The sequence below is a fragment of the Cetorhinus maximus genome, chromosome 15, assembly GCF_964194155.1.
Source record: "Cetorhinus maximus chromosome 15, sCetMax3.hap1.1, whole genome shotgun sequence".
In the NCBI taxonomy this organism is placed as follows: domain Eukaryota; kingdom Metazoa; phylum Chordata; class Chondrichthyes; order Lamniformes; family Cetorhinidae; genus Cetorhinus; species Cetorhinus maximus.
In genome coordinates, this window is record NC_135893.1 from 18,481,169 (window position 1) to 18,507,453 (window position 26,285).

At 42.6% G+C, this 26,285-nt stretch overlaps 1 protein-coding gene across 2 annotated transcripts in view; it reads right to left on the reverse strand.

Annotated features, from left to right (window-relative positions):
- Positions 1 to 26,285, reverse strand: part of LOC144690448 (putative oxidoreductase YteT) — a 264,733-nt gene that overhangs the window by 186,955 nt on the left and 51,493 nt on the right. For both annotated transcript variants that reach the window (XM_078557962.1, XM_078557961.1), the window contains exons 3-5: positions 11,232 to 11,316; positions 8,342 to 8,415; positions 4,742 to 4,801 (exon numbers count right to left, since the gene is read on the reverse strand). In XM_078557962.1, the coding sequence (XP_078414088.1) occupies positions 4,742 to 4,801; positions 8,342 to 8,415; positions 11,232 to 11,316 (219 nt within the window). The remainder of the gene's footprint in view (positions 1 to 4,741; positions 4,802 to 8,341; positions 8,416 to 11,231; positions 11,317 to 26,285) is intronic.

Here is a 26,285-nt window from a genome sequence, read left to right on the forward strand (position 1 = left end):
AGTGTGCAGTCAATGAATATCCCCACTTCTGATCTTCTGATGGAGGGTAGGTCATTAATAAAGCACTGAAGATGATTGGGCCTCAGGAATCCTGCAATCTTGAGGGCTGAGATGGTTGGTCTCCAACAGGAACTTCCTTTGTGTTAGGTATGACTTCAACCAGTGGAGACTTTTCCACCCAATTCCCATGGACTTCAATTTTGCTCAGACTCCTTGATGCCACTCAGTCAAAAGCTGCATTGTCAAGGGCAGTCACTCTTACCTCACCTCTGGAATTCAGCTCTTTGGCCATGTTAAGACCAACACTATAATGAGATCTGGAGCTGAGTGGCTCAGTTAGTTTCCACCTAGGCATCAGTGTGCAGGTTATTGCTGATTAAGTACCATTTGATAGCACTATCAATAACACCCTTCTTCATTTTGCTGATGATCAAGAGTATTCTGCGTTTCTTCATGTGTTCGGGGTTGAGATAGAGTTCTCTAGGACTCGTCTATTCCCCCAAAGTAAGCTACACGAGACTGTAATTTGTTAAAACCATTACTCTTTATTTACAGCCATTATGTACATATTGGGAATTCAGCACGAGGTTGGAACTTCTCCCTCCAGATCTCTGTTACTCAATTGTGTGATATTACATCATCAGCATCATGTGCTCCTAATGTTAACCCTTTACTCTACAAACTGATGAGTTGGTAACTGGTCATACTGGCTTCTCCTGCTTCTGGTGTCAGGAAGACAATTTTCATGTTATTGGAATTTATTGTAAAGCAGAGTAATAGTGGTGTGTGTGTGTGTGTGTGTGTGTGTGTGTGTGACTTAATTGAATTAAAGGCAGCTGGTTTGAAGGTTTTGATATATCAGAAGATAAGCTAGGTTTGAAATGTTAAGTAGGTAAACATTGGTGTAAAGGGAACATTTGCATTTTTAAATAAACCAGATTAGCTTGAATTCAAAGGAGTGGCAAAATGTTTCACCTAGCCAGGAGCAGTTAAGAAACAGTATGTTTATTTTTCCCCAAAGATTACTGGTAAAATCGGTACTATGAGAGATTTTTATTATTAGAGAGGTAAAGTACGAAGACATAGTGAAACAATGGGAATTTGCAATCAAAGGGGAAATTATGGATAAAGGACAGAAGGCTGTGTGCAAGATCTAACTAGTAGGAAAAGCCTCCAGCATCTAAGCCCCAAGCTGCTGTCTACAAAGAACTGAAGTTAAGAAAACTCACTTTGAAGTTGACTGTTTCAGGGTATTGTGTTACTTTGTTTGGGTCTCTTAAAATCTGTGGGTCTTACTGTTGCCTTAACAAAAAGTGTTACTGGTGGTTTAGATTAATTAGGGGATTTAGAAGTTATCATAGTAGTAATTTGTAGATCTATGTATGTACTTAAAATCATTTCTTCTATTAATAAAGGTTTAATTTAGTTTTGTAAGAAACTTATAAGACTCGATGGTCTTATTACTACTGAATTCAAGGCATGCATCTCAAAATATATACAAATTGCAAAACAATTGTGGCAGTTGTTTCAAGTTTCCCTTTGGGATTCGAGCAGCTCAGCATTTACCATTGGCTGTGTCATAACAGTGGACAAGACATAGCTGGGCAATTTTCCAAACTGTCGGATAGATGCCCGTTTTATAGCTATACTGGAACAGTTTGGCTAAGAGCATGGCTGGTTCTGGAGCACAAATCTTTAGTACTACAGCAGTGATGTTATCAGGGTCCATAGTCTTTACTGTATCCACTGTGTTCAGCCATTTCTTGATATCATGTGAAGTTAATCAAATTGACTGAAGACTGGTATCTGTGATGCTAGAGATCTCAGAGGATGCCGAGATGCATCATCGACTCCAGCCTTTTTTTAAAAAATCATTCATGGGACGAGCGTCGCTGGCTACGCCAGCATTTGTTGCCCATCTCTAATTCCCCTCGAGAAGGTGGCGGTGAACTACCTTCATGAACTGCTGCCAGCATTTGTTGTCCATCCCTCATCATCGGCAGCGGTTCAAGGCGGCAGTTCACCACCACCTTCTCAAGGGCAAGTAGTGATGGACAATAAATGCTGGCTTTGCCAGTGATACCCACATCCCATGAAAAAATAAAAAAAGAGTTTCTTACTCTTATTTTGGCATGCCCTTCCTTTCCAGGTGGTGCACAGACTGCCTACATCCAGTTCTTATTCTACTCTTCCCTTGAGCTAACCACTAGGGAATATGTGAAGATGAGCTAGGTGACTCCTACCCATCTGTTTCCCTTTTTAAAGGTATGTTTGTTTAGCTTTATGATCTTTCAGTCAACCATGTGGGTGTGTCTAGCATTTCAGGATCCAGTCAGGTATTGATGCCTCAGTATTTCAATTGAAACAGAGGTTTGTTTTGTTTTAACAAGTTAAGATTTATTTAGATGTAAAAACAAAACCATAGAGCACAATAGCTTAAAGAAAATTTCACCTTACTCACTGGAAACAAATGTCCTATCCTGAACTGTCAAATTAATTGAAGCAAAAGTATAAATATAATAAGATAGTTCATTTTGCATCAGTCCCCAAAAATAAATTTTCTATAGAATAAACATTGTGGTGTATTGGAGGACCCACAATGAACAACCATCTGAGTTATACAAACTGGATAGTGTGTATATAAAAACTGAGTGGACTCAGGCTGTGCTCACATATGTAGGTGGTCCGGGGTGGGCTTCATCCATCAGGCTCTGACTCCAAATAAACGTGCTTCCTGTAATTTCTTTTATAGGGATTTCCACTATTCATCTCTGTGCTTTTTCATTTAGTATTACATCCCAACAATCTGACTCCTCAGGAACTTCAATATTAAAGAACTGTTGATGGTCACTGTGAAGTGAGTAATTGGGTCAAGGTGATCAGCTGCCAGGATACTGCTGACCATAAAGTCTGTGTCTGATGCTGACAGATGATAGGGTGGACTTGATGCTGAATGATGCAGGCAATGATTTTCCTGCCTCTACAGCCGAAGTCATAAAGTAACTCAATCTAGAGCCTGCTTGCTACTCATCCACGAGGCAGAATCCAGTTTAGATAACTGGAAGGGGAAGAAGAGGACCTTTAAGTGGTTGTTGAAGTCTCTTCAGAGCAATCTGGAGATACTACAAAGGTAGATTTTGAAGCAGTTGGGTGAGGTCAGGAGGGTCATTTGGGAGATGCAGTGGAATCAGTGGATTTTGTTCATCTGCAAGAACATCCAATTTCACAAAAATCACCCTAAAGAATTTTTCTATTTAATCTACTCTCATCACCAATAACGGCCAAAAGCGTTCCTCTGGACTACTGCCAATGACTGTTAAGTCTGATGCTCTCCTGCAAAGCTGTGAAATATCCTCAATGTCTAGCATTTGTTGAATTGGCATCTGACCCAACAGGTCATAATAAGGATTCATTTGTTGAAATAACCTGTGCAGTGTGTTCCATAATAATAAAATAATTGAATAGGTGATGGCGGTTTCCACATCATCATCAAGCTAATGGTAAGACAACAGGTTTAAAATAGTAGTCATGCTAAATTTTGTAAAGTTGCTGTAGGCAGCTGGTGTGTGAGGAAATGTCAATATGTTTGGGAACAAAGCCTGAACCACCAATTCACCTTGCTGTTCCAATTAAGGCTGGCGAATAGAACTCTGCCTGAGGATAAACACACGGTGTACCAGAGAACAGTTGGGGCTTCTATCCCCATAAAGATCTTGGTGAACCCAAAAGCTACTGTGGAATTTCATTGATATTGTTAGCTCTTTAAGGTGCTTCTTCTGGCTGTTGCAGCACATGCATTGGAGGCCCAGGGAACAATCATAAGGGGACAGGCTGCATTTCACTCTTAAGAGCCAGTTGTGGTTTGATATGAAATTCTAGACTGTCAAAGCTCATGGAAATCTGCTTACATTACTTTTGGTAATCTTCATTAGGCTTTTGAAGAAACTGAACACTACAGTAGTTGCCAATGTCACCCATCTCCTTTCATATCTATTTATGAAGTGAAGTTGAATGACATTGTACAGCAGTGGACTGGATTGCCTCTTCTGAGCATTTATGAAAGAATTACAGTGATGCCTTTTGTAGATGAAATTGTGTTGTTGATAGACACACTTGTGGATCAAGGGATGTTCTTACTACTTTGAACAATCAGTTAAACAGAACTGAAAATCAACACTTGAATCAGGGCCAGAGTTCCCAATATCCTGCTTTTCCAAAATCAAACCACTTCTTAAAACTGGATTTTCCTTATTGCATTCTCCTTTTTTAGAATTAATATATTTGTATATTTAATTTACTAACTTTTATTAATTCTTATCTCTACTTTGGATCTCTTTATAACATGTATCATACCCCAGTTATGAAGTCATGGATAAAACCTGCCCATGCTTTCCCCGAAACTGACCTTCTGCTGCCTGTGGGAGGTGCACAGTCATGGCCTCGGGTGACTCTCTCTCTTGTAATATTCTCTTTCCCTCCATGTGGATGCACCTGATTTTCATTTGGCTGAGATTGTAATTCATCATGTGAAAACTAAAGGAGGGTATTTAGATCCAGCTAATGCTTGTAACAGCACCAATTATTGTCACAACCACATCACCAAAATTCCCCATTTATATAAATTCAAATTTGTTTTGAGTTTGGGCATATAAAACTGCAAAATGTGCTCTCTATATCTGGTGCAACTAAATTTTGCTGCATTAAACCTCTCACTTGCAGTAATAAAATAGTGATGACCTACTGCCATGGGCTTCTCCAGCAGGATGTCGTAACCCTTCTTTGCAAATTCCACTGCTGGGTCCTGTGATTTAAATGACATAATATTTCAGCAGTTAAGAAACTGGCTGTTAATGGCATTAATAGGTTCCACTTAATAAATTATAACTCAAGACATGAGCTGTATTAAGTACATTAAGTATCAAATATAAATTGTATGTGTCAATAAATGGTTGGAACAATGACGACAATCCAGGAAGATAAAAACAATTTAAACTCAGATGATTCAACCTATTCTTGACATATGCACAGACATTTAATCGTCCCGATGGCTCAAATGATTTAAAACAATGAGTAACTGATCCAAGCAGACCTGGTATGATTCCTGGTCTGAATGTGATTAGTTGATCTCTCTAGCAGGGCTACTGTACCTATGCTGCAAATGGCCTCAGTACATAAGGATTGGAAAGGAGAATATCTACCAGGGGATCTCTACCCCACCTGAGTACTATTTAGTTGACTCTTGATAAAACTGTACAAGTTCGGACATCAGGTGATGACCACCTCAGCTGAAAACAGCCTCCTAGTGCCTATTGGCTGGGTCCATGGGAATAATGTACACAAAAATCAAACTGTCCCACTGGCTCTTTGGCATCCAACATAATTTCCTGGATTTACTGCCAGTAGTGACATTCAACACATATACCCATATTTGATCAGGCATGTACAAATTAGCCACGAATAATGTCATCTATGGATTTGGTATTTGGTAGTTCTTGGTATCAGGAATGTTGGAGTATTCCTGGGTTACACTGTGTACCCTGAGTGATCAATAGAATTAATCAAGAAAATGTCATCTTCAACTGATGCTGCTAGCTACACAATGCTACGAGTGCTGTAGCTATTCCATGCACACACATCTCATTTAATGCTTTTATTGCCAGGCATCTACCCGTCAATGTGGAAAACTGCACAGGTATGTCCTGTCCACAAAAAGCAGGACAAATCCAACCCAGCCAATTACTGCCCCATCAGTCTAACCTCAGTCACCAGCAAAGTGATGGAAGGGGACGTTAACAGTGCTATCAAGCAGCACTTACTCAGCAATAACCTGCTCACTGATGCTTAGTTTGGGATCCACCAGGGCCACTCAGCTCCTTACAACCTTAGTCCAAACACGGACAAAAGAGGTGAGGTGAGAGTGACTATCCTTAACATCAAGGCAGCATTTGAATGAGTGCGTCATCAAGGAGCCCTAACAAAACTGGAGTCAATGGAAATCAGGGGGGGGAAAATCCTTCGCTGATTGGAGTCATACCTAGCACAAAGGAAGATGGTTGTGCTTATTGGAGGTCAGTCATCTCAGCTCCAGGACATCACTGCAGGAGTTCCTCAGGGTAGTGCCCTAGGTCCAACCATCTTCAGCTGCTTCATCAATGACCTTCCCTTCATAAAGGTCAGAAGTGGGGATGTTCACTGATGATTGCACAATGTTCAGCACCATTCATGACTTTTCAGATACTGAACCAGTCCATGTCCACTTGCAGCAAGACTTGGATAACATCCAGGCTTGGGCTGGCAAGTAACATTTGCGCCACACAAGTGCCAGGCAATGACCATCTCCAATTAGAGAGAATCCAACCATCTCCCATTGACATTCAATGACATTACCATTGCTGAATCCCCCACTATCAACATCCTGGGAGTTACCATTGATCAGAGACTGCACTGGACCAGCCATATAAATACTGTGGCTACAAGAGCAGGTCAGAGACTGGGAATTCTGTGCAGAGTAACTTACCTCCTGACTTCCCAAAGCCTGTCCACCATCTACAAGGCATAAGTCAGGAATGTGATGGAATACTCTCCACTTGCCTGGATGAGTGCAGCTCCAACAGCACAAGAAGCTTGACACCATTCAGGACAAAGCAGCCCACTTGATTGGCATCCCATCCAACACCTTCAACGCCCACTCCTGCCACCACCAATGCACAGTGGCAGCAATGTGTACCATTTACAAGATGCACTGCAACAACTCACCAAGACTTCTTAGACAGCACTTTCCAATCCACTACCTCTACTACCAAGAAGAACAGGGGAGCAGAAACATGGGAGCACCAGCACCTGCAAGTTCCTCTCCAAGCCACACACCACCTAGATTTGGAACTATATCATTCCTTCACTGTCAATGTGTCTAAATCCTGGAACTCCCTCCCTAACAGCACTGTGGATGTACCTGCACCACCTGGTCTACAGTGGTTCAAGGCGGCAGCTCACCACCACCTTCTCAAGGGCAATTAGGGATGGGCGACATAAATGTTGGCCTAGCCAGTGACACCCACATCCCATGAAATAATAAAAAAAATTAAAGTGCTGGTAATATCAAACACAAACATCAAATTCTTCTCTCTGCTATTTCAATGGCAGGAGACAGTGTTCAACGCAATATGGACATGCAAGATGGCCACCAATACCTATCTGCACATGTGCACTTGTCCGCACATGCACAGAAATCTAATGACATCACTTCACTGTGCCTAGCCTGTCAAAATCCCACTGGTGTAAAAAAAAAAAGTGAATAAATCGAAGTCCAAGCCCAAGGTGGAAGCAGCAAAGGCGAAGAAAGCAACGCCAGGCAAGAAGTGAAACAACCCGAACCAAAAGGCTCTTCTCAGGGTCACCCAAGTCTTTCAGGCGCGAGCTGATCCCCCAATCAATTGACCTATGTCCCTGCGCTGGGAGCAGATTTTAGTTAGAAATTTTATTTTCCCCGTAAATCCAGAATTCCCGGTCAGTCACTACCCACGCTACACATGGCCCTCTCCCACTCTGCAAGAAAGCAGAGGGACTGCAAAGAGTATCTCTTTGGAACGGGGGATGTGTCCGGGTGCAGTCAAAGTTTGTGTTAGTTTCTTTTTTCATAGATTCAGGGTAACACACTGTACTCTCAAATTCAGCTGGAAGAGGTGGTGTTCTTAAAATTCTAAATGTGTCTGGGAGGGAAACTGTTTGGGAATGGAACAGAACCTGGTATTGAAATGGAAGCAGGTGGTTTGACTGGATGGAGAAATGGAACTGCGCATGCACAGCGTTGGCAACATTTTTGATGGTGTATACTCCATGGTAATGCCTCTACCAAAAAGAATCCACGTGCCAACCTATCGGCCTCTCTTCTGATACAGTATAAATTGTTGGTCCCTTTACATTTGGTATTCTTGCAAATTGTTCTGATGAGTGCAAGACAAAAACTTTGACAAAAAAGTCTCTTTCAACAATAGTCAAGTTCTGTACTACCAAATGACTATTTTGTTCAAAACAATTAATTCCCAACTCTCCATTATTCTCACATATAGTACATATTTTTAAAATCTATACATTGCAATCATATTCCTATAATTATTCAGATAAATTCAATTTACAGCATTATTTTGGTGCCACTTCTTTCTGATCCAATTTCATCCATCCTCAGATTTCTGAATAAGATTGGAATATTTGTGTACCGAACATTGGTTTCTCATAGCTGCTATAAGCTCATCCTATACTTCACCCCTCCTCTTATTCTGTTTGTTTTGTCTGTGGTCTGGACTAATTTATGTTAAATGTGGAAATGGCCTTGCCTGTGTACCTTATGCTGTCTGTCTGGAGTTGCTATGATAACAGCATCAGCAAATTTCTCCCGTTTTGCAGCATCCTTCCAATCTGCCAATAACAGAACAGGCAAGGGCTATTAATCAATAAGTATTGATGAAAAACATGTCTAATTAATTGTCACTTGGCTTTAAGAAATAGCAAATCAACTTTATCTGATTTCATTCACTGCATTTTAATCTACAACTCTCCACTGGTTGGAGTCATACCGAGCACATGGAGGATAATGGTAGTTGTTGGAGGTCAATCATCTCAGTCTCAGAATATTGCTACAGGAGTTCCTCAGGATAGTGTCCTAGGCCCAACCATCTTCAACTGCTTCACCAATGACCTTCTCTCCATAAGGTCAGAAGTGGGGATGTTCACTGATGATTGCACAATGTTCAGTACCTTTCGTGGCTCCTCAGATACTGAAGCAATCCATGTTCATATGGAACAGGACCCGGACAACATTCAGACTTGGGCTGATAATTGGCAAGTAACATTCATGCCAGACAAGTGCCATGTAATGGCCATCTCCAACAAGAGAGAATCCAACCATCTCCCCTTGACATTCAATGGCATTACCTTCATTGAATCTCCCACTATCAACATCCTGGGGGTTAACATTGTCCAGAAACTGAACTGGAGCAGCTATATCAACCACAAGAGCAGGTCAGAGGCTGGAAATTCTGTGGCGAGTAACTCACCTCCTGACATCCCAAAGCCTGTGCAGCATCTACAAGGCACAAATCAGGAATGTGATGGAATACTCTCCACTTGCCTGGATAAACGTAGCTCCAACAACACTCAAAAATCTTGACACCATCTAGGACAAAGCAGCCCGCTTGATTGGCGCCTCATGCACCACAGAAGCGCAGTGGTAGTAGTGTAGCTTTCATTTCAATCCCAGGTTCTGTTCTATTCCCAAAAAATTCCCCTCCCAGACACATTTAGAATTTTACTAACATTACTTCCAGCTGAATTAGAGAGTGCAATGTGTTACCCTGAATGTGAAAAAGGAAACTAACATAAACTTTGACTGCACCTCGACACATATACCAAATGCATTACAGTAACTCGTTAAACCTCATTCAGAAGCATCTTCCAAAAGTGTGACCTCTACCACCTAGAAGGACAAAGGCAACAGATGCATGGGAAAACCACTACCTGTAAGTTCCCCTCCAAGCCACACACAATCATGACTTGGAATTATGTCACTGTTCCTTCACCATCGCTGGGTGAAAATCCCATAACTCCTTTTTGAACAGCACTGTGGCTGTGCCTAAGCCACATGGTCTGCAACGATTCAAGAGGGCATCACACCACTGCCTTCTAAAAGGCGAATATGGATGCGCAACAAATGCTGGCCTAACCAGAAACGCCCAGAACCTATGAAACAATTTTTAAAAATTTTAAATTGTATTTCCTTCCCTTTTATTTTACTAACTTTCTTTGCTTCTATTTTTTTTCCTTGAAAGCTGTTGCTTCTTCCTGAAATACAGTACATCATACACCAAATGCCTCCCAGTAACTCCTTCAAGTAGTCACTCCTCACTCTCATGACTAAAAAACTTTTGGCAGGCTATTTAACTGCATTTACATTACTGCCAAGCCCGATTCTGTCTTCAGCCACAAATGCATTTTCCAGTGAGTAGAACTAGATAGTGGTCAGGAGCAGGAGTTTGGCTATTTCTTCCTCTCTCACTCACGAGCCTTGGAGTCCAATTTTCCTCCCATTATCCCCCCCTTCCCAAAGAAATATAAAAAAATAAAACTCTGCAGAGTGTCAAGTCTAAAAAAGGCTTGGCTAAGGATCAAGTCAGGAAAAAAAAAATTATTCATGGATTGTCCAGAGGCTTGTTTACAGCTGAAGGGTCCCTTTCCACAGTAGTTGCTGGTACTTGGGGTTTCTCACTGGAGACAGTGGTGTTGATTCAGAATTTTCCTTTAAGAACTCTCAGTTTGCAACAATGAGGTCTTCTGATGGGTTTTTCAAATCACAGACAGCTCAGCTTTGATAAGAGAGGTTTCAGAAGAAAGAGATGGGGTAAGGCTGCTGCCCCTGTGGCAGTATCTCTTTTACTATTCAAATCCAGTAGTTTTTTTTACAGCCAAGAGCTAGATCACATGAACTCTCTCAGAGGTCCATAAAAGCTGTTCATGTCTTTAGCAAATGCAACATAGTGGCTACTGTAGCCAGTGTCCTTTGCTTAGCAAGAAGTATCCTTTTCAAATAAGTTCAATGCATATGTATGTCCAATTGGTGACGCTATAAATTAATATTTTGTATAACACATCTCCATAACAGTATCAAGTGAAGTTGATCCACAGCTTGTTGACTCAGAGATCTGGAGAACTCTCTTGGATTATATTTCTGCTGGGTTAAATCAGGCCAAATCTCCCTGAAGATTTCAAAACAATTTCATAAAAAATTACCATGAATGAACCAACAGCTGATAAGCAAGTAAAAAGTGAGTGGAAGAAGTGTAGCGCTGGCCAAAACTAGATCCTTTCCTTTGTTTTCTGGGTGACAATTTTCTTGCTGCTGCAGTCTCAATACTATCACCCTCCACCGGTCTTATTGGTAGTACTGCAACAGGAAGGCAGAGAAATCAGCTGATTCTACTACATCTGATCCTCACTCTAGATTCAGATTCTGAACACTTATCTTCTGGTCCAGATGAACTGTACAGATAAACTAAGTATTTACACCTGTTAGCAGTATATTTATTTTGATAAGGTAGAAAAAGTACAGCACTGGTATATTTCTAAATTCAAATTAACTTTTTGTTGTATATATTTACAGTTTAATACAATTAGCCAGGTCACTTTGATTAAACATCAACAGCCATTTAGTAGTGCAAGCAGCTAACCAAACTACTCACCACTGAAGACATTGCAATCTTGCACTGAGTACTTCATCTGCAAATTCTGTCTAGCAATTAGGCGACAATCTGCTACTCCCACAACCTGGAACACAGGTAATATAACAATAGATAAGTTGTTCGAACATTTCTGTTGTTATCTGAACTAATGTTAGAGATAACATAACTACAATAGAAAGCAGTAAGACAGCAATCAGTAAGACAGAAATAGAATCCATATGGTTAGAGATAAAAGGTAAAGAAGGACCACACTAATACAGGGAACCTACAGTCCACCTAATGGTGGAAGGCAGGTGGAGAAAGAATATGCAAACAAATTAGGGAAATGAGTGAAAATAATAGTCATGGCAGATTTCAACTGTCCTGAATTTCATTGTCCAGAAGAGGTGAATAAAATGGATAAGGTGTGCAGGATTCCTTTCTAACGTGGTTGGGAGCCCATTAGAGAGGACTTGCTATTTGATCTAGTAAGGTGGAAGGAAACAGAGTAGATAAGTCGTAAAAGAGCAGGAACATCTGGGAAATAGTGACCATAAAATAACATGGTTTAGGATAAATAATTGAGAAGGACATATGTATGACAAAGATCAAGGTTGGAGAAACGCTGATGTAGAAGGACTGAGGATAGAACTTTGAAAATAAAATGGACCATAATATCCACAAACAATAATATAGAATAATGGAAAATATTTAAAACAAGTGTTCAGATCCCAGGAAAAATACATGATGCTTAAAAAAAATTCCAATATATGTTTAAGGTGCGGGATGGGGTGCCAAACAAGCAGGCTGCTTTGTCCTGGATGGTGTCAAGCTTTTTGAGTGTTGTTGGAGCTGCACTCATCCAAGCAGGTGGAGAATATTCCATCACACTCGTGACTTGTACCTTGCAGGTACTGGACACCGTTAATGAGACATCATTGATGAATGAAGACATAAGGAAAAATTGAGGACAAGGAAAGAGAATAACATAAGTACATGGACAACCAGGTACAGCAGGACAAGAGAGAATACAAACAGCCTGTTCTGATGAAAGGTCATCGACCTGACACACTACTCTGTTGCTCTCCACAGATGCCTCCTGACTTTGAGTATTTCCAGCATTTTTATTTCAGGTTTCTAGCATCCGCATAATTTTGCTTTTATATTACAGAATACAAAGAGACTAGGAGAGCAGCCAATAAAGAACTAGGAAGGCAAAAAAGGAACTGAAATTACTTTATCAAGGAACATAAAACAAAATAGTAAAATATTCTACAGGCACAAAAATAAAAAAACAAAAACTTGGGGTTGAGGTTTGGCTCCATCCCAGGCATAAAAGTCAGGGTTGAGCCTACCTCGTGGCTGCTGGGCCATTAACTGGCTTGAGGCGGGCCTTCTACCTCCATTAGGGAGGAAGTCTTGTCTCTGAGAGCTGCCAAACAAATGGCCAGCAGCTCTCTTGTCCAAGCAATGTTATCAGGAGCAGTGACCACTGTTGGGACTACAACAGTGACCGAAGAAGGCGTTTAGTGATGGAACCCAGACTTAAAGCTAAATCTGGGATCTTGCTAGGGTCAGAGGCTGGCAGGGAGTACAAATACACAAATCACAAAGTTGTGACGCAGGTCAATAAGGTCATAACAAAAGCAAACCAAGCCTAGGGTTTATTTCTTGGGGGATAGGATTGAAAATAGAGAAATGGTGAACTAAACTTGTATCAAACCTTGGTTAGAGCACACGGAGTATTATGTACGATTCTGATCACCATTTTATAAAAAAGGGTATAGGCACAATGGAAAGAGTGCAAAAAAAATCTGTGACATTATACCCATCAGGAAAAGATGAATCGGCTTTTCAAAAAAAAAGGCAGAGTGATGACCAAATAAAGGAACATCAATTATGAAGGATTTTGATAGAGTAGACACAAAAGTGTGTTTCCACCTGTGGGAAAGACCAAAACTAGAGGACATCAATATAAGATAACCACCAACAAAACAAACTGGGTAAAGAAGTTTCTTCTGAGTTCCCTGAAAGTATTAAGATTTACTCACTAGCATGAATTCCTGGATAAGTGTATTTACGAGAAAGCTAGATAGCATACAAGGGGGAATGGACCAGATGGTTATGCTGATAAAATTAAAGGAGGAAGGTTGGGAGAAGGCTTGAGCAGAACTTGCGTTGGTATGGATTGGTTGAGCCAAATGGCCCATTTCTGTGCTGTAGATTCTATGAGATTACGTGACACTTTAAAATCGTTCAATATACTGCTCTAAAAGCAATTCACCTATTTCATTAGTGTGGAAGTGCTAAAGTGCATTACATTCTCAGCAGCCTCAATTCCCTGAATAGCTGTCCTAATGAGCACTGCATAAGAGTTAGGGTAGGTGACCAAAAGCTTAGTCAAAGAGGTAAGTTTTAGGAAGTGCCTTAAAGAAGAAGAGAGGGAATTCCAATCTTAGGCCTGTGTAACTGAATGCATCAATGTCTATGGTGGCGCAATGAAAATCATAAATGTGCAAGAGGCCAGGATTGGAGCAGCACAGAAAATCTGAGCATTATAGGCTGGATGAGGTTACAGAGGTACTGAAGATTAAGGCCATGGAGGAATTTGAAAATAACAATGAAAATGTTAACAATCAGGCATTGTTGGACCTGGAGCAAATGTAATTCAGCAAGCACAGGGATGGTCAATGGACAGCACCAGGATTTAGGATACAAAGTTTTGGATGACTTCAAATTTACAGAAGATGCAAGTTGGGATGCTGGCTAGGAAAGGTTTGATATCCAGTTTGCTACCTGATCTCAACTGGATGGAAGAGATGCTACATTCCGTCGCATTGTACTCAAGACAAATTAGAAAAGGTTCCACTTACTCCGCATGCTCATGGAAGCAAGTGAGAAAATAGTCTGTTTTGGTTCATACTTCTTGTTTGGGCACTTGAGAATGGTCACTTGATTGAGGTACTAGAAGGCTACCTGTGGAATTCTACTCTATCAAGGAACCAATGCCCTCAAAATAGCAAAAGAGATAATTTTTAAATTGCTGGAAGAGGCCCTTCAAAGTGATGAGAGGCACGAGAGTAACTGACAAAGAAAGAGGCATCTAGTTGGAACTAATTGGGGTGTGACAACAGGCCATCATTTTGGCTACAAAGCCCAGAAGCTCGCCAAGTACCCCAACTTCATCATTCTAATGACTCACTTCTGTCACAGCCTGCATTGGACAGTACATCAAAAAAATGAGGCTGACCCAATAGAAACAGAATGCGCATGTTGTCACTCCAAGGTACCAGATGATAAAGTTTCTGAAAGAAAACAATGAACATAAACAAAATGGGTACATTTTAACCATCTACATAGGGAGATTTTAGCCAAGATTATCTGGTCATCTAACACATTGCTTTTTGTGGGACCTTGCTGTGTGCAAATTGGCTGCTGCATTTCCTTACAAAAGTAATTACATTTCAAAAGTACTTTATTGGCTATAAAGCACTTTGGCCACCATGTGGTCATGAAATACACTGTAAAAATGCAAGTCCTTACATTTACTTCCATCACTGTACTGATAATTAGACTGATAGGAAATTAATTGGCCAGGTTAAACTTGTTTATTATTTACGTGCAATGTGTTATTTAAGCACACGGACTGCACAAAGGTTTATAAAATAGGGTTATTTTATTTGCTGGCATCCAAGCTGTATAAACTCTCAAGGAAAAGGTTAACTTCAAAAGAGCAAGCTATTTACAGTTATTATTCATGGTTGATGCTCCAGATCTCTGCCCTATCCATGGCCTTTGCTCTTCAACACAGTAACTCACCAGTCTTGAACTACTGCTCCAGCTCTTCTCTTCCTTCCTCCTTAGACATCATCAGAGGCATCCAGCTGCATTATTCATGGCCTTGGCTCTCACCACACTGCAACTCATAAGTCCTAGACCTGCCCTTGCTGCTTTCTCCCTCGGCTCATGGCATCTGGATCCGCCCCTCAGCTTGCCAAAGACACTGCTCCCTGCGTGGTGGGGCTCGTAGGGCTGACCAGTTCCCTTGCTCAGTGCTCTCCCCCATCATTGCCACCTGCTGCCGGAGGCAGTGGTGTAATGGTAATATCACTAAGCTAGTAAACCAGAGGCCCAGGCTAATGGTCTCAGGACACAGGTTCGAATCATACCCTGGTAGCTAGTGGAATTTAAATATAGCTAATAAATTTGGAATTAAAAAGTTAGTCTCAATAATAGGTGATCATGAAACCATTGTTCATCTGGTTCACTAATGTCCTCAAAGGAAGGAAATCTGCCGTCCTAACCTGGTCTGGCCTGCATGTGGCTCTGGGCCCACAGCACGTGGTTGACTCTGAAATGGCCTAGCAAGCTACTCAGTTGTATCAAACCACTACAAAGCCTACAAAAAAGGAACAAAACCAGGCAGACCACCTGGCATTGACCAAGAAACCGGAAACGACAATGGCAAACCCAGCCTTGTGGATCTTGCAAAGTCCTCCTTGTTAACGTCTGGGGGCTTGTGCCAAAATTGGAAGGGCTATTCCACAGACAAGTCAATACTCAAAATCATATCTTACAGACAATGCAGATACCACCATCCCACCAACAGGACAGACCCACCAAAGGTGGTGGCATAGTAGTATACAGTCGGCAAGGAGTTACCCTGAGAGTTCTCAACATCGACTCTGGACCCCATGAAGTCTCATGGTATCAGGTCAAACATGGGCATGGAAAACTCCTGCTAATTGCCACCTACTGTCACCACACCACACCACCCCCCCTTCAGATGAAAAATCACTCCTCCTCCATGTTGAACACCACTTAGGGAAAGCACTGAGGGGGGGCTAGGGCACAGAATGCACTCTGGGTGGGGTACTTCACTGTCTATCATCAAGAGTGGCTCGGTAGCACCACTACTCAGAGCTGACCAAGTCCTAAAGAACATAGCTACTAGACTGGGTCTGCAGCAGGTCGTGAGGGAACCAGCAAGAGGGAAAAACATACTTGACCTCATCCTCACCAATTTACCTGTCGCATATGAATCTGTCCAGTATTGGTAGCAGTGACCACCACACCGTCATTGTGGAGGCAAAGTCCCGCCTTCACATTGAAGATATCCTCTATCGTGTTGTGTGGCACTACCACCATGCTAAATGGGATAGATTTTGAAAATATCTAGCAACTCAAGACTGGGCACCCATGACATGCTGTGGGCCATCAGCAGCAGAATTGTATACAACCAAAGTTTGTAACCTCACGGCCCAGCATATCCCCCGCTCTACCATTACTATCAAATCAGGTGATGAATCCTAATTCAATAACGAGTGCAGAAGGACATGCCAGGAGCAGCACCAGGTATACCTAAAAATGAGGTATCAACCTGGTGAAGCTACAACACAGTGCTACTTGCATACCAAACAGCAGAAGCAGCACTCTAAAGAAGAGCTAAGTAATCCCATAACCAACAGATCAGATCTAAGTCCTGTCACATCCAGGTGTGAATGACGGTGAAGAATTAAACAACTAACTGGAGGAGGAGACTCCACAGATATCCCCATCCTCAATGATGGCAAGCCCAGCACATCAGTGCAAAAGACAAGGCTGAAGCATTTGCAACCATTTTCAGCCAAAGTGCCGAGTGGATGATCCGTCTCAGCCTCCTCCTGAGGTCCCCAGAATCTCAGATGTCAGTTTTCAGCCAATTCAATTCACTCCCTGTGATATCAAGAAATGGCTGAAGGCACTGGATACTGCAAAGGCTATGGGGCCCTGACAAAATTCCAGCAATAGTACTGAAGACTTGTTCTCCAGAACTAGCTGCACCTTGCCAACCTGTTCTAGTACAACTACAACAATGGCAACTACCCAGCAATGCAGAAAAATGCCCAGTTATGTCCTATCCACGAAAAGTAGGAAAAAACCAACCCAGCCAATTACCGCTCCATCAGTCTACTCTTGCTCATCAGCAAAGTGATGGAAAGTGTCATCAACAGTGCTATCAAGCGGCACTTACTCAGCAACAACCTGCTCACTAATGTTCAGTTTAGGTTCTGTCAGGCCACTCAGCTCCTGACCTCATTACAGCCTTGGTTCAAACATGGGAAAAAAGGGCTGAACTTCAGAGGTGAGGCGAGAGCCACTGCCCTTGACATTTGACCGAGCGTGGCATCAAGGAGTCCTAGTAAAACTGGAGTCAATGAGAATCGGGGGAAAACTCTCCACTGGTTGGAGTCATACCTAGCACAAAGGAAGATGGCTGTGGTTGTTGGAGGTCAATCATCTCAGTCCAGGGACATCGCTACAGGAGTTCCTCAGGGTTGTGTCCTCGGCCCAACCATCTTCAGCTGTTTGATCAATGACCTTCCTTCCATCATAAGGTCAGAAGTGAGGATGTTCAGCATCATTATGACTCTTCAGATACTGTCATATGCCACAGACCTGGACAACATTCAGGCTTGGACTGATAAGTGGCAAGTAACATGTGTGCCACACAAGTACCAGGCAATGACCATCTCCAACAAGAGAGATCCAAACATCTCCCCATGATATTCAATGGCATTATCATCAATAATTCCCCCACTATCAATGTGTTGGGGGTTATCATTGACCAGAAGCGGAACTGGACTGGATAGTCTAGAACGAGAGGTGACCTTATTGAAACATAAGATTCTTAGGGGGCTTGACAGGGTAGATGGTGAGAGGTTGTTTCCTTTTTAAAAAAATGGCCTAGCCCACATCCCATGAAAAGAATTTTTAAAAAGGCTCCGCAACATACTTCCCTGCTTGAGAACTGTAGTCCTGACAACTAGACTTTTAAAACACAGTGACTGTTTACTGAGCAATCGCATGATCAGCAGTTTTGATGGAGCTATGACAGCTAGCATATTCAAATCCACATTGGTGGCAGCCTTCCCTTTGTGCATCACTGATTTAGGCACAGGTTGGGATGATATCCAACATTTGCTAGAGATGACCATTGCAGACCCTCTTCCAAACTGGCACTTTCAATAGCACCCAGGCTTTGTGATATGTCAGCCACTCAGGGGTCAAGATCAGTCATGTCTCTAGGGACCGTATGGGCAACAACACTGGCTGCTCCAGTTGCAGCCTCCGTGCCTGACATCTTACATCTCCTTCAGCAACGGAGTCAGCCTTCTCACATTGGGTATATTTCCGGAATCCCTGACACACACATTCTACGATTTCCCCATCACTATCCGACTCCTCTTCACTCACCACTGGCTGCTGCTTCAGGTTCTGCCATTAAGTGGGCTGCTTTCCCCCACATCAACATTTTACCATTGAGCAACTCCCCTTAGACCATAAGACATAGGAGCAGAAGTAGGCCATCCGGCCCATCGAATGCTTCGCCATTCAATGAGATCATGGCTGATCTAATAATCCTCAATTCCACTTTCCTGCCTTTCCCCATCACCCTCGATTCCCCTACTGATTAAAAATGTGTATCTCAGCCTTGAATATACTTAACGACCCAGCCTCTACCACCCTCTGCAGTAAAGAATTCCACAGGCTCACTACCCTCAGAAGAAATTCCTCCTCATCGCTGTCTTAAATGGGCAACCCCTTACTCTGAGATTATGCCCTCTGGTCCTAGGCTCTCCCACAAAAGGAAAAAACCTCTCACCATCTACCTTGTCAAGCCCTCTAAAAATCTTATGTTTCAATAAGGCCACCTCTAATTCTTCTAAATTCCAATGAGTATAGGCCCAACCTACTCAACCTCTCCTCATAAGAAAATCCCTCCATACCTGGGATCAACCTATTGAACCTTCTCTGGACTGCCTCCAATGCCAGTATATCTTTCCTTAGATAAGGGGACCAAAACTGTTCACAGTATTCCAGGTGTGGTCTAACTAGTGCCTTGTAGAGTTTTAGCAAGACTTCCCTATTTTTATACTCAATTCCCTTTGAAATAAAGGCCAACATTCCATTAACCTTCTCTGCTACCTGCTGAACTTGTATGCTAGCTTTTTGTGATTCATGCACAAGGATCCCCAAATCCCTGCGTGCTGCAGCTTTCTGCAGTCTTTCTCCATTTAAATAATATTCAGTTCCTCTATTCTTTCTGCCAAAGTGCATAACCTCACATTTTCCCATATTACATTCCATCTGCCAAGTTTTTGCCCACTCACTTAACCTGCCTATATCCCTCTGTTGACTGTGTCATCCTCACCACTTGCCTTCCCACCTATTTGTGTCATCCGCAAACTTGGCGATAGTACATTCACTTCCCTCATCCAAGGCATTAATATATATTGTAAATAACTGTGGCCCCAGCACTGATCCCTATGGCACTCCACTAGTTACAGGTTGCCATCCTGAAAATGCCCCCCTTATCCCAACTCTGTTTTCTATTAGTTAGACAATCCTCCATCCATGCTAATATACTACCCCCAACACCATGGGCTATTGTCTTAAGCAGCCATATGTGTGGTGCCTTATCGAACGCCTTTTGGAAAGCCAAATATATTATATCTACTGGTTCCCCTTTATCTATCCTGCTTGTTACGTCCTCAAAGAATTCCAATAAATTTGTCAGGCATGATTTTCCCTTCATGAAGTCATGCTTGATTATACTATGCATTCCTAAATGCTCTGCTATTACATCCTTTATAATAGACTTTAACATTTTCCCACTGACAGATATTAAGCTACCTGGCCAATTGTTGCCTGTTTTGTCTCCCTCCCTTTTTGAATAAGCATGTTACGTTGGCCGTTCTCCAATCCTCTGGGACTTTTCCAGAATCTAAGGATTCTTGGAAGATTACTACCAGTGCAGCCACCATCTCTGTAGCTACTTCCTTTAATATCTTAGGATACAACCCATCTGGTCCTGGGACTTATCGGCGTTTAGCCCCATTAGTTTCTCTAGAACTTTTTCTCTAGTGATAGCTATTGTATTTATTTCCTCTCCCCTTTTTCCCCTTGATTATTTAGTATTTTTGGAATGCTATTAGTGTCTTCTACCATGAAAACTGATGCAAGTATTTATTCAACTCCTCTGTCATTTCCTGGTTCCCCATTATTATTTCCCCAGCCTCATTCCCCAAGGGGTTTATGTTCACTTTGGCCTCTCTCTTTCTTTTTATATATTTAAAGAAGCTCTTACTGTCCATTTTTACATTACTTGTTAGCTTACCCCCAAAGTTTATTTTCTCCCTCTTTTATTTTGGTCATCCTTTTGTTGGTTTTTTTAAAACTTTCCCAATCCTCTGGCTTACCACTAATCTTTGCTATATTGAAAGAAAAAGTATACAATTTGATCCTTAACTTCCTTGTTTAACCATGGTTGGTTTATCCCCTTTGGGGAATCCTCCTTCATCACTGGGATATATCTTTGTTGTGAGTCATGAACTATTTTCTTAAACATCTGCCATTGTTCGTCAACTGTCTTTTCTGCAAAACTCCTTTCCCAGTCCACTCCAGCCTACTCTGCCCTTGTTCCTTTGTAATTACCCTTATTTAAGTTTAGCACAGTTGTTTCTGACCCAAGTTTCTCACTCTCAAACTGAATGCTAAATTCTACCACTGTTTCCTAGGGGGTCCTTTACTCAGAGGTCATTTATTAAATCTGCCTCATTATACATTACCAGACCAAAATAGCCTGCTCCCTGGTTGGGTCCACCACATATTGTTCTAGGAAACTGTCCCAAATACACTATGAACTCTTGCCCATGGCTACCTCTGTCAATTTGATTTTCCCTAATCTACATGAAGATTAAAGTCACCCATGATTAATATACTGCCTTTTCTACATGCCGTCATTATCTCATGATTTATTCTCCGTCCTACAGTATAACTACTGTCAGGGGGCCTATAGACTACTCCCACCAGTGTCTTCTTCCCCTTGTTATTTCTTACCTCCGCCCACATGGATTCTACATCTTCCAATCCAAGGTCATTTCTTGCTACAATGCTTATTCCATCCCATACTAACAAAGCTACCCCACCACCTTTTCCTTCCTGCCCATCCTTTCGAAAAGTCACATACCCCTGAATATTTAGTTCCCAGCTTTGATCTCCTTGTAACCATGTCTCTGTAATGGCTATAAGATCATACCCATTAACCTCTATTTGTGCCATTAATTCATTTATTTTATTCCAAATACCAAGTAAAGAGCCGTTAACTTTGCCTTTTTACCATTTTTTTTCTCCCTTTGACCCTATTTGCTGCTGGTTTTTTTTTAAATGTTTGTACACTCTACCCCTTCCTGTCATAATCTGGGTATCATTACTTAAATAGCTGCCCTGCAATGCTGCCATATCCTTTTGCTTTGTAAGCCTACGTATCCCCCCTCCAGAACCTTCCCTTCCTATATTTAGTTTAAAGCCCTCTCTACAGCCCTAGTTATTCGATTCGCCTAGACACTGGTCCCACCAGGGTTCAAGTGAAGCCTGTCCCACTGGAACAGCTTCCTTCTACCCCGGTACTGGTGCCAGTGCCCCATGAACTGAAACCCACTTCACCCACACCAATCTTTGAGCCACGCATTTAACTCCTCGACTTCATTTACCTCATGCCAGTTTGCCTGTGGCTCAGGTAGTAACCCCGAGATTATTATCTTGGAGGTTCAGCTTTTTAATTTAGCTCCTAACTGTTCAAATTCTTTCAGCAGGTCCTCCTTTCTAGTCCTATCAACGCTGCTGGTACCAACATGGACGACGACAACTGGATCCCTCCCCTCCCACTCCAAGTTCCTCTCCAGTCTTGAGGAGATGTCCTTAACCCTGGCACCGGGCAGGCAACACAGCCTTTGGGACTCATGCTCACGGCTGCAGAGAACAGTATCTATCCCCCTAATTATACTGCCCCCTACCACTACTACATTCCTATTTCCTCCCCCCACTTGAATGACTCCCTGTATCACGATGGCGTGGTCAGTTCGCTCATCCTCCCTGCCGCCCCGCCGTTCTTGCCCACACAGCTTGCAAGAACCTTGTAACTGTTGGGCAATTGCGGGGCCAAGGCTCCTCGAATGGTACCCCCTAGGTCCCCACACCTACCTCACCTTCAGTCACACCCTCCTGAGCCTGATCACAGACCAAATTTGAATGACCTAATCTGAGAGGTGTGACCGCCCCTGGGGCAAAGTGCCCAGGTAACTTTCCCCCCTCCCTGATATGGCTCCTCAACTCTGATCTGAAGTTCCTTGAGCTGCAAACACTTAGTACAGATGTATTCGCTCTGGATCACCTTGGTGTCCAGTAGCTCCCACACACTGCACATCACCCGTCCTGCCATCACTATCGTATTAAATTTAATTTATTAATTAATTCCTCTAGTATCCCTGCTCTTTACACTTGAAGAATGCTGTTTACACTTCATTGTAATCGATCTTATACTTACAAGCTATTTTTAAGAGGAGGAAAAAATAGACTAGAGACCTAAATACAAACTAAAGACCTTACTTTTACTTCAAAGACTAGAAATACTCACCAATCCGACTCACCAATCAGCTGCTTTCCCTGAACTCACGTCACGTTGTGGTTTGTGACATTACTCCACTGCTGGACTCACTGCAGATAGGCCTCTCGATCCATGCCTTTTATTCTTTCCCGCTCTTTTTCAAAATATACTATTTTGAGCCTTAGGAATAAAATAAACCTTAAATCACTTACCAGGTACTCACCAATTAACCAGCTTCTTCTCCTGTAGCATAGCAAGAATCAATTCCTGGAGGCTGAAAAAAGTTTAGGCAAAAGCAACCAAACACCTCTTTCCCTTCCTCCGCTTAACTCACTGAAGTGGTCAACTCCGGCACTCTATTGTAGGTCACATCCCACTTTGGGAGTGGTCTTTTGAGGCTGCCCTCCAGCCACAGGGTCGACATCATGTGTGTGACCACCAGTGTCGTGCTGCTTTCCTGCTTTGGCCAAAGTACACCTCACAGCTCTGGCAGTAATTGGCAATATCGGCAGCCATCCCTGGCCAGTAACATCACCTTCTCGTCAGCATAGCTGTCTTCTCCGACACTTGGTGTCCTGCCTAACCATGAACCATGGTCAACACTTGACGCTGGAGACTGCCGAGCAGGATGAGTTGCTTCACCTCTCTCCAGTTGTCATGAACCAGCCAATAAAAAACTCCACCTTCCTCCCTGGTCATCTTTCAGCACCTCAATTTGTGTGTCTGTTTGGACTCCATTAGGCAGGGTCAGGTCTTTTAGGCTTCAAGGAGAAGTGAAATCTACCAATGTCTTCATCGACTAGTTGAAATTTCCTGAGGTCCTCTTTCAAGATGGATAGCAAAAGGTAAACTGTACATGGCTCTACTCCTCTGGATCAGGTTTGGATCACCCTCAAACACATCAGTGATACTTTGATGACTCACTGCCCAGATTCCACAGGGGATTGGGGTATGAATGTGCCATTTGCTTGAGGCATGGGCATGTCATCAGCTGTAATCCTCAAAAACAGGTTTTCAATGTTCAGCCTTCCAGCTGAGGGCCTCAGCAGGAAAGAGAAATGGAGTTGCATCTGTGGCATATGTAGCCATTGAGAACAGTCTTGTTGGAGGTGCCCAATCCTGTTACAATACGAATAGCTCTTTGGAGTATCCTTTGGGTGTACTCAGCTGCAAGGCTTACTGTAGAAATTGAACAGCAAGGATTGGATTTGTGCCTTCTGTGCAGCAATCTGTTCCGCCTGCCTCTTCAGCTGAGGTCTATATCCCCTTCCATTAATGGTAATGGCCTCTATCCTGGTCTTAGGAGTCCAGTCTTTCCCCATGATCTGGATAGTGTAATCTTGCACATCAAAGGAGGATAGTCGGGGTTTGTCACTCAAGTATTCTCAACTTCCTTCAGACATCTTCATCCCTTACTGCTTCAGCTAGGAAAGATCTGAAGGAGGGATCCAGGAGGACGATGTAGTTGAACAACTTCACCAGCTCCAGGGATACGGAGACCAGGTCCTCTCCTTCAGCTTGCTTGTACTCAAAAAAACTCTTGCAGCTGCTGCAGACTACTACTGTCCAAAAAACCTATGCCAGGACCTTAAAGATCCTTCACAGACTTATTTGAACATCTGCACCTCTCCCTAGTATTTTCCAGCAAGCTTTCCTGCACAGATGTTCTATCACAAATGCTGCCTGTTCCCTCTCATTAAGGCCCATGGATACCATGAACAACTGCACATCCTCAATTCAGCCCTCAGCTGTCAGGTTGTTGGATGTCTCCAGTCTTCCCCCAAATCTGTCCAGCTTCCTACCCATTGGCACATAGAATATCCATGATGGGATATTCCATCCTGCTCCATTAAAGCAGAACACATTGGAAGCCACTTTCTGGTCACTACATCGACTCTCAATTTCATCCTGCTAAGCCTGCGCCTCTGCTAGAGCTGCAGCTACTTCAGTCACCTTGCTTATAGGGCCAGTTTCAGTTCTTTCACTGTCTGCTTAATCTCAGCCAGGTACTTTCCATTTCGTCCACCATGATTCGATGCCTGTGTTGTGGAATCCCACTTCTGACACCAAGATGTAACATGATTTAAGCACATAGACGGCATGTAAGTTACAAAACAAAGTCCCTTTATTCCACTGTCATCCAAGCTGTATAGACTCTAAAGGGAAAGCTTAACTTCAAGGAACAAACCATTTACAATGAATACTCATGGCCGATGCTCCAGATCTCTGCCCGATTCGTGGCCTCGGCTCCTCAACACAGTGACTCGCCAGTCTTGAACTGCCGCGCCAACAACTTGCTGCTGCCCTGCTCTCCTCTTCTTGCCTCCCTAGCTATCATCAGAGGCTCCAAGCTGCCCTATCCATGGACTTGGCTCTCACCACACTGCAACTCATAAGTCCTAGACTTGTCCTTGCTGCTTTCTTCCTCGGATCATGACATCTGGCTCTGGCCCTCAGCTTGCCAAAGACACTGCTCCCTGCACAGAGGGGCCCACAGGGGCCAACCAGTTCCCCTGCTCAGTGCTCTCCCCCATCATCACCACCTGCTCCATCTCTCCATCTTACAGAGACATATCGGATGGGATTTCTGAGGGATGCAGAAACACCCTCAGACACAAGCTAAAGTCAAGGCTGCAGCGGCAAGCAGAGTATTTGCTCCCCAGCCCCTCCCATTTTCCAAACAGAATACAACGAAGCTGCTCAATTTGGGTGGAAACCCTATAGAAATGGTCTTCAGCCCAATGTAGTTTGCATGTATGTTTTGTAATTTTCAGTTTGCCCACTGTCATTGCAGCTGAGAGTTCCACTCCAAGACTCACTGAAGTATTTGTTTTAAGCTTTTGAAGGTGTTGACTCTTGTTATACAAGTACGATCACCACTTCAGTACCTCATACAAATGGTCATTTTTCATAGGTGCAGTCTGACAGATTCTTCAACCGTGGGGAGCATCATAGTCAATCGAATCTTTTACTCGTCCAACCAGCAACATTCAGACATCAATGGATAGTGATCATGACAATGCTGAAATATTATTATTATTCTCTCCTTATACCAGTGTGTTGAAGCAATTGGTTTGTTCCAATTGCCTCAGCTGAGATCAGTTAACTTAGAACAGACAGCAGCTCAAACCTGATCTTATACTCTGTATTCCTCAGTAGATGCAATTACCCACAACACCAGCGGGGGAACTGTGGCCATTTTTTAAAATTCTGTCCGATGATCGAGCGAAACCACAGATTAGGCATAGCATTATTGTATATAATGCTAACCACTTCAGGGTGGGATGCAGAGTCAGTTTCAGAGAAGCTATATTAGATCTTGTATAAATGAAATGTGTGCCTGACATAAATAAAAGGTTAGTTCATGTTTATCTGGCGTCTGGAGAGCAGTCTTGCTGAAATACTTGCTTTCTATTTTTTTCCTGATGTGATACTGTTATGCAGTAATTTAGCTGTGTATTTTCAGAGACATCGGAAATTCCCAAAAGCTGCCGAAGACAACAAGCTGTGACATTTCTATTTCGCTAAAGTAGGAACACACCAACTACCTTGGACCATTCCCAAGCTATTTGGTCACTTTCCTGGTAAATAAAGGATGTGACATCATGAGCTGTTTGCTCTTGGTACAGTGCATTACTGTTAACTGT